The 9,480-nt window shown below is 38.0% G+C and overlaps 1 protein-coding gene across 4 annotated transcripts in view; it reads left to right on the forward strand.

Moving 5' to 3' along the window:
• CASP3 (caspase 3) overlaps positions 1–9,084 on the forward strand; it is a 14,084-nt gene extending 5,000 nt beyond the window's left edge. For all 4 annotated transcript variants that reach the window (XM_039388738.1, XM_027735428.2, XM_027735429.2 and 1 more), the window contains 6 exons: positions 606–698; positions 3,198–3,322; positions 3,824–3,952; positions 5,773–5,948; positions 6,454–6,571; positions 7,666–9,084. In XM_039388738.1, the coding sequence (XP_039244672.1) occupies positions 625–698; positions 3,198–3,322; positions 3,824–3,952; positions 5,773–5,948; positions 6,454–6,571; positions 7,666–7,892 (849 nt within the window). In that variant the 5' untranslated portion in view covers positions 606–624 and the 3' untranslated portion in view covers positions 7,893–9,084. The remainder of the gene's footprint in view (positions 1–605; positions 699–3,197; positions 3,323–3,823; positions 3,953–5,772; positions 5,949–6,453; positions 6,572–7,665) is intronic.
• The last annotated feature ends 396 nt before the right edge of the window (positions 9,085–9,480 follow it).

The raw sequence follows: 9,480 nt of genomic DNA on the forward strand, positions 1-9,480 counted from the left end.
TGTGGGGGAGGTTTAATGCTTTTAAATTGATTTCTGGCTTGGTATCCATCATAATTTATTGTCTTGTGTTCTAATAAAAGTAAATAGCAGTCCACAGCATAGGGTTCATTTCATCAACTATTTGAAGTTATATTGTTGTGGGTTTATGTAATTTATATTGCAATTGCCTTCACATACACCAACTAGAATGGGATGCAGTGATGTTTCATTTCAAACAGAATGCAGAGAAATTACTAATTTCTCAAAATACTATGACCCAAAATCTAATCTTCTGTGTTAATTTTTGCACATATCCAGTAATTTGTACTGCTTGATTTTTGGTTCTCAATTTCTAGTGCATGTAGGAACATTGCAATATTTTAAAGATTGTTTTTAATTTGATTGTCTCTTAACCTGCTTTTTGTAGGCCTTTTCAATGATTTGGTCTGACTTTTTCCCCGAGTTCTTTTACAATGCAATAATTTAGAAAAATATTTCACGTTCTCCTTTCAAAGATAAAATATGTAGGAATTACTCCGAGATGCTATTTTTTTGTCTGCTAATACTTCTAGGCTAAAGTTATTCAGTGAATTGTCATAACATTTCTATTTTCTTACATTTTCAAGCTGATAATTGAAAGCCATAATGGCAGACATTGGAGATGGACCACATTTGGGGGCAGATCTGACAGATGCAAAATCTATTCCAGGTTTCAAAGGGTAAGTGAGATACTTTTGGTTTAAGTCTTTAAGTCTTGAAGAATCTTGTGCTGTAACTGAAGGCGAGAGCCATACAAGAAATAATGCTAAGAAGAAAAGTTTCAATTATGGTAAATTGTTATAATAATAAACAACTATTAGAGTTGTACTGACTTCGAAAATGTACAGTGTCTGACAGAACAGGCCACATGCATGTACAAAGAACTAAAAAGCAAAATACTTGAGGTGCAGCTAGACTGGGCTTAACAGGATTATGAAGTGGTTAGCTCTTCTTGAAAAGAGACATCTGTGTCTCACCCTAGACTAAATGTTCACCCTTTCCTTGAACTGCTTTTAGAGCTGACCTGAACCTGTGGCAGACAGTCCAGCTGGTTGAGCTGACCTGCTGTAGGGGCTGTGTGTGTGGAAGCAGAAGTGCAAGAAGAACTTATGGGGTCGAAGGGAGGAAACGCAGGCCTGTTCTTCCTGATGCCAGCTGGTTGTTACACTGCTCTAGCACTGTCATCAGATTATGCTCTCTTTGGGAAATTAATCTGGTTCTGAAGTCATTCTTTTTACTATTTCAATGAAAATCAGGTTTAAGAGTATTACAGACTTTTTATTTGTAAAATACAGTATGATAGGCCCCCAGTCTTGTAACCACTTACCCATGTGCTCAATTGAGACTTTTAAAGTTTAGCATGCTATCAATTACTTACCAAGAATCTATTGCAGCAAGGAATCTCTCAGCCTCAAGGAGTAATCTTGAGAGGCATCCCTGTTCAAGGGGAGATTCTGGTGTGCAACCCACTGCCATGCAGGAGAGCTCAGGGGGCCCTGGGCTTTATGCTATATATGGAGTAAGATAATTGACTTACAGTTGTGTTTGCATACCAGCCATGTTTTGGGATGGTGCATGCTCAGCTAGCCCTTAGATGTTGAGGAAGATTTGTGGCCCTTAGCTATTGTGTTATCTGTCTCCCCAAAGTCCAACTTCATCCAGATGCAGCCATCATGACTACTACTGGTGGCTATTGCTGAAGCAGAAAAGGAGCACATATCTGCCACATCTTTCTAGGTTTTGAATGTTTACTTTTGAAAATTCAATGGTAATATGACTTTCGGTTAGAATTTAGAACAGATTTGCGTGCTCAGAGCTAACCTTGGCTCCAGGTACATGGCTTTCAAAACATGATAGTAAGAAAACCCAACTGCTTCCTTGTTGATATAATAGCTGGCATAAGTTTTCATATTCTCCTGTGCAAAGGCATTATAATTTTAACACAGTTCTTCCTTGATTCTAAATTTTAAGCTTGTTACAGGTTGCATAGAAGGCTACTACAAATACAGATGACACTTCACTTTTTTATTAAAATTCATTGTGTATGTGCACATTTTAACCGAAACAAAAGTTTTATTTGGGAGCATAACTGTACAAAGCAGTTTCATTCATTTTAACCTCTGGGCAAGTATAGTCTTCACTTAAATCTACCAACTGATTTCACAGGTGTAACTTAGAATCATAGGCTGATTTGAGTTGGAAGTGACCTTAAAAATCCTCTAGTTCCAACCTTTCTGGCATGGGCAGGGACACCTTTCACTAGACCAGGTTGCTTAAAGCTCCATCCAACCTGGCTTTGAACACTTTCAGAGGTAGGGCATGTGCAACTTCTCTGGGCCACCTGTTGCAGTGCCTCACCACTCTCACAGTAAAGAATTTTTTCCTAATATCTAGTCTAAACTTACTCTCTTTCAGTTTAAAGCCATTCCCCTTTGTTTTATGACTACTCGTCCTTGTCAGAAGCCCCTCCTGTCTTTCCCGTAGCCCCCTTTAGGTACTGAAAGGCCACTAAAAGGTCTCCCCAGAGCCTTCTCCTCTCCAGGCTGAACAACCCTACCTCTCTCAGCCTATCCTAGGAGAGGTACTCCAGCCCCCCAGTCATCTTCATCATGGATTCCTGTGGATTCAGTCCAACAGGTCCATGTCCTTCTTATTCTGGGGACCCCAGAGCTGGATGCAGTGCTCCAGATAGAGTATCACCAGAGCACAGCAGAGGGGCAGAATTACCTCCCTTGACCTGCTGTCCACTCTCCTTTTGATGCAGCCAATAGTGCAATTTGCTTTCTGGGTTGCAAGTGCACACTGATAGCTCATTCAGTTTTTCTTTTACTAGTACCTCCCAGTTCTCCTCAGGGCTGCTCTCAGTCCGCTCATTATTCAGCCTGTATCCATGTTTGGGATTGCCCCGACCCAGGTGCAGGATCTTGCACTGGGCTTTGTTGAACTTCATGAGGTTGGCACAGGCCCGCCTCTTAAGCCTAGTTGACATCCCTTCCCTCTAGGGTATCAACCACACCGACTCATCTTGGTGTCATCAGCAAACTTGCTGAGGGAACTTCTAGCGAAAAAGTAGCAAACGTTACCAGTTTCATTGGGTTTGCTACAATAACCTGTGGTTACTATTTTGAAAATTGAGAGATCAGGAATTAACGCCTCCATTTTGTCTGGTGTCTGTGCAGAAAGAACCTACCTGCTAGCAAGTCTATGGACTCTGGAATTCTGCCAGACTACAGTTACAGAATGGATTATCCAGAAATGGGGGAATGTATAATAATAAACAATAAGAACTTCCACAGACGTACTGGTACTACTTTCAAGTTTTTAATTTTTTTCCTTAATTTAGATAAATTAGTGCCATGTGTTATTCTTCAAAACTAAATATGCAGACCAATTTTGATTGCACTAAAAAATTAGGTCGTTTGAATGGGTATGATTCATTTCGGTGCATTCTTCCAAATGTGCCGAGAGGGAACACATTAGGGTATAGCAGTAACAGGGAGAAAAATTGATAGGCAGTACAAGTCTGCTTTACCTTTAAGTCATGAATTCTATTTTGCAAATAAAATTCTTTTTATGTCCTTACATAGATAGGTAGATATAAAAATAAGATCTAGATAAATCTACAATACAGGTACAGAGAGTGGGAAATGGTGTGCATGTGTAACAGTACGTTTTTTCTGTTTGAGTGGATCTGGAATAATAGAATATTTCAGACTGATACCGTATAAGTGAGAAAAGAATTTGGCTCAATCAGACCATGCCATCTGTATCATATAAAAAAATAACACATTTCTTTTATGTATAGGGATGCTACCCCGTTCAGGTACAGATGCGGATGCTGCAAGTGTCAGAGAGGTTTTTATGAAGTTGGGATATAAAATAAAGATCAACAATGATCTTTCATGTGAGGACATTTTTAATCTATTGAAAAAAGGTAAGTAATAATATGTTCAGTGTGTGTATTAAATCAACAACTGTTTCCAAATACATCTCTAGCCCTCACATCTCTTCTTCCATTGTTCCTTTAGATGACATTTCACACCTTCCAGTGATTTATTGCTAGGATGACATGTACATCATAGTTTCTATGTTTATTCATCTTTGCTGTCTCTCCATCTTTTGTGCCATGACTGTTGTCTCCATATCCTATCTCGTCTTCTAAAGAAGGCTGGAAAAAAGGCTGAACCTTAAATGCAGACTGATTTATATTCTGACCCTGGGATCACTGAAGCTCTGTGAGTTGGAAAGAAACCTGCTTGATTGGGTAGAGGGGGTCGGTGCTACATGCTTAGCGGTGTGGCCCAAGAGAGGTTCTGATCAAGGGACCAGAACTGCAGGTGTGTGGAGTGAATTAGTCTTCTAGAGAAACAACTCAAGTTTTGTTTACTTGTGAAACAAAACACCCTTCTCCCAAGTGAGAGTTTTATACTACTGTGTTAATCCTGCTTTGTTTGGACATCTAGACCCTTAAATTAAATGGTACCTGGAGGTATTGGTAGCCCTGGAACACAACCTATTCTGTTAACTGTTGGAAAGTTCTCTGCTGTGACTGTGACTCATGCCTACTAGTGCTTTCCCAGACTATTTCGGGTCACAATTCAACAGTAAAAGTGATCCAGTGATTATTCCCAACAGCCAGTTAGCTTGCAGCAATCCTGGTCTTGGTTTTTTGGTTTTTTTTAATGGAAATGTTTATTAACATAGATGTAGGTTCTTTGGTGCCTGTTAATGTTTATGCCAGAGAATGTTCCCAGGCATGGTTAAGTTGTTAGTATAGTTGCAACCAGTCTATTGACAGTAGCTGAAAGTGTGACTCTTCTAAATGCAGTGTTTGTCCATAGATTGTAGAAATGCCTGAGTGTGCATCACTTGAGAAAAATATAAATAGTTCATTTTTTCCAGAACAGAGATTCAGTGTTTTGGTAAGCAATAAACAGTAAGACTTCAGCTGTACAGACTGTTACATTTTTCATGTACAAACTCTTGCATCTTATTGAGTTACCACTCAGAGTTCCTTTTGGATCCTTTCTTTTAAATCACATTTGTATCTTTTCATAAATTCAAAAGAATCATCTTGGCCCTCAAGTACAATTCCCACAAAGTCAGGCAACAAAAGACATTGGAGAATATCTATTTTATGCTCTTTGTCTACCACAAGATGAAAGGGAAAAAAGATATAAATCTACAGACACTTTATATCAAGCTTAAATGTCTTAATTTTTTACTTAAAGAGCTTGAAAAATCGTTCTAGACCTCACTACAGGTCAAAAGTGAGAGGAGAGGGGTACTGCCAGTACCTAGGTCCCTGCAGCAGCAGCAACTTCCGTGCTGCATTCAATTCCCATGTAATCCAAGCAGTTGAAGCATCTCCAGTTGGAAGGAGATATAGGACTTCTCCATCCTTTCCCAAAACTCAGAATTTTCCATCGATCCCATCGCAGATCACAAGACCGACCATTACTGAATGAGTGAGGTTTGTCTTCGAAACACTCTCTTTGTTTCCTCATGGTATTCCTGGCCTAGTTCTGTGACCACGTCTTAGAATGGGTAGGGTTGGCCTTTAATTTGGGGTTTTCTGTGTCCAACCTCCATAAGCAAAGTAGGCAGACTTATTTTGTTCAGAAGTGAAAACTGGTTGGATGTTTCTAAAAGTGGGAATTAGTTCTTAAAGACTTCTGTCACATAGGAAGGATCAAATGATCAAAACTTTTAGGGAATGCGGGAAGTTAAGGTAATTCTCTTTTTTCTTTCAAGTTTCTGAAGAAGATCACAGCAAGCGAAGCAGTTTTGTTTGTGTGTTGCTAAGCCATGGTGATGAAGGACTAATCTATGGTACAGATGGCCCTCTTGAACTGAAAGCACTAACAAGCCTTTTCAGAGGTGACAGGTGCCGAAGTTTAGCAGGAAAACCCAAGCTCTTTTTCATTCAGGTGATGTACAGCTGAACAATTATCATCAAATCAGTCAGATACTTAAAAAAATACCATTTCTCACTAATTATTAGTGCAAAAAAGTTAATTCTTTCTAAAATTGATTTAAATGGAATTACTTTTGGAATAAGATTCTTTTTGGATCTAAAAGTGGCACAATCTGCCCTATTAGGTAGGCAGTATTCATAATAGATGAGATTGCATTATCTTGATTCTATGGATTAAGTAAAAACTTAGCCAATATTTTAAAGAGTTTCTGAATATAATTTTGAATGAATATCTATCTTATCTAAAATGTGTAGTTGATTTAAATAAATGCTAGCTACTTTTCTTCTGAGTCAGTCTAATGGAAATGTGACATATAAATTCTTTTTATTTTTGCAGTTTTTTAGTCAGAATATTATCATCTGAAAACCTGAAAAAAAAAATCAATATTCTGATCATGATCCCTGCCTTTATTTTCTTTATTTTTAATTTTATTTTCCATTCTTCTTCCGCCAAATAGGCTTGTAGGGGGACCGAATTAGATTGCGGTATTGAGACAGACAGTGGGTCAGAAGAAACAATGTGTCAAAAAATACCTGTAGAAGCAGACTTTCTGTATGCATATTCTACAGCTCCAGGTGAGAGATTGTGTCTATATGTGAGCCTCTATTGATGCTAAAAATTAAAATATTTAGTTGTATCCAGTCAGTGGGTGATTTCACTAGTATGGGATATCCCTTCGCTCAGTTTGGGTCAGCTGTACTAGTTGTGTCCTTTCTCAAGATTTTGTCCACCCCAATCTTAATGAGGGGGCAGGGGGGATGTTGGGGAGACAGTGCTGATGCTGTGCCAGCGCTGTTCAGCAGTAACCAAAACCGTGTTGTGTTATCAACACTTTCTAGCTACCAGTGCAAAGCACAGCACTGTGAGGGCTGCTGTGGGGAAATGAACTCCAGCTCAGACAGACCCAATACACTCTTTCATGGAAATATGGATTTTCTTCTGTCAATCACTTTTTCTACACTGATTTGATTTCTTTTTGAGGTAGTTGCTACTCTCAGTTCCTACAAAACCCCCACCAAACCCTGAGTATACATCTTTCTCCTTAGCAAATCCTCAAATATTCATATGCTGGAAATTGAGTTAATCAGGGTTGTACAAATAATTTACAGCATGAGGAAAAGGTATTATTCTGAGAAAACAAAGCAATCAGATGTCCAGAAGTGGATGATAAACACCAGCATATTATTTGCATATCATCTCTATTTACATTGCATCCTTAAGCAAAATCAGTAGAGGCAGAGCCTTTGGTATGCCCTTTACATTACCAGTTAGCAGAAGTAGGTTTCAGTCTTTAATTCATGCACATAGTCCTGAAGACAGTGACACTGAAATCCATTTTGCATCTTGGCTCCATCTGTACTGTCACCTCTCCTTTGTGTTCATGTACTCTGTGAAGTAGTAAGTGATCAATGGCTAAGATTGTTGCAGCAGAAAATAGTTTTCCTGCCTTTTGATTTTCTACCTACTTAAAGTTTTCTTAGATTATAAAACATGAGAGGATTAGAAAAATCTTTTGAGTTGAAATTTGAAGAACCTAAATTTTATTTGTTGGTGGTTTTGAGTTTTTATTGATTGCTGTTGGAAACAATGCGTTGTTCCCCTAATTGCTAACCTGTCCTGTATCAAAGGCTGCTACATCTGATCACTTTGACATTGCTCTCTTCCACAGGCTATTACTCCTGGAGGAATTCAGCTGAAGGCTCCTGGTTTATTCAGTCACTGTGTAAAATGCTGAAGGAACATGCAAGGAAGCTTGAACTCATGCAGATTCTAACTCGTGTAAATCGCAAAGTGGCAGAGTATGAGTCCTGCTCAACTCGACAAGATTTTAATGCAAAGAAACAGATTCCATGTATTGTCTCTATGCTCACCAAAGAATTTTATTTCCCTTCCTAAAAGAATTTTTCAGTTCATGTTTTTATCTGCAATTTATGTGCAGTGTTAGTACAAAATAACACTTTTAAATCTGAATAATTGTTTACTACTGTGTGTGGCACAATGAACTATCTCAGAGTTAGATATGTCCGTTATTAGAAGTAAAGAGTAGTATGGCTATGTTAGAAATGCAAACTTGAGTAGCTGAAGCACAGGCAGATTTCAAAGTAGTGCTCTGAGTATTGCAAACAATTAGGAAGGGGAGACTGAAGAAAGATCACATCGTTTATCAGAACTATTTGGTGCTACATTGCTCTTTGCTGAAGGGGCAGAGAAAAACAGTTCTTGTAAATAGTTTGGTTTCATATCTTACAAAGAAGATTCAGAATGTGCTTTGTGTATTAATTATGATTATATGATAGCGTTGTCACACATTTCTCCTTAACTCAAGTTCTAGAAGTTTAGGTTATAAATTAACCTAAACTATTTTTATAATTTTGGGCATAAACTGTGGAAAACAGCCATTTCACTTTTTTACATACAAGTAGGAAGCATGTGTAGAATACAGTCAGTTTTTCCTGATAATTTTTTAATTTTGTGCATGGAATATTTGATAAAGCAATTATATCAACATGGTAGCTGTTTCAAAATAAATTTTGTATTCTGACCTTGAAGCTGAGTGCCTAAGGGACCAGTCTTCCAAAATTTCTTTTTCTGCAGCTCCCTAAAGGGTGGAGCTGTTGGGGCATATTTGGGGCTGTATCAATGCAAAAGGAAGTCTGCATTCTGAATAGTCTGCTTTTGTCTTTCTGGCCTTAAATAAGAGTGGGTTTGCTCTGTGCTACATGTATACCATATGTAATCTGTGTGAAAACCTAGATTTGTGGTACTGGAGAAATTTAACTTCTTTAATACCAATTTGAGTTAATTACAAAACTTTAGCTAAAATATGTTAACAAATAGTAAATTTCTTGACTGAATTTTGTAAAACAGACTTCTACAAAATTGTAAAACATTTCTGCTTATGTTTCAGCTTGTAGCAGTCTCTTTAAGATCAGAGGAAGACAGAATACTAAATGACTATAGGGTGCTTGCAAAACAAGACTTGAAACTCTTCAGATTGTGTAGCATAAACAATGTTAGCGAATTGATGTTCACTTCCAGAGGCATTTGGTACTTTTTTTAAAAATTAAATACTGTTTCCTAAATTGTATCAGGCTTTTCTATGTATGTTATTTGTTTAGGATCTGATAGCTTTTGCAAATTAGTTTTAACTTTATGTCCCTTTTCCCCTTTTTTCTTGTCCCTTTTCTCTCCTTACCACCTGAAGTTGAAAAGAAGCCCCTTTAAAGCATTCTATGCCATATAGCCAGGTCATAAGAGTATAGTAGTGATTGAGACCTGGCTAATGCCAGTTCAAAAGGGATGCAGAGGAGGCAAATTTAAACAGGTGAGTTCTCTGATGACTGCATGCTGGATAGGAAGAATCTTTTCACTCTCTTGTAGAAATGTTTTGTGAGAGAGCATTGGTCTATTTTAGCTCATTGAAATTGCAGTTCCAGGTAGATTTATTGCTCATGCTTCTGTTGAAAAATTAAAAAGGCCTCTT

This window comes from Pipra filicauda, unplaced genomic scaffold, assembly GCF_003945595.2.
Source record: "Pipra filicauda isolate LSUMZ 115617 unplaced genomic scaffold, ASM394559v2 scaffold67_size6003252_pilon, whole genome shotgun sequence".
NCBI lineage: Eukaryota > Metazoa > Chordata > Aves > Passeriformes > Pipridae > Pipra > Pipra filicauda.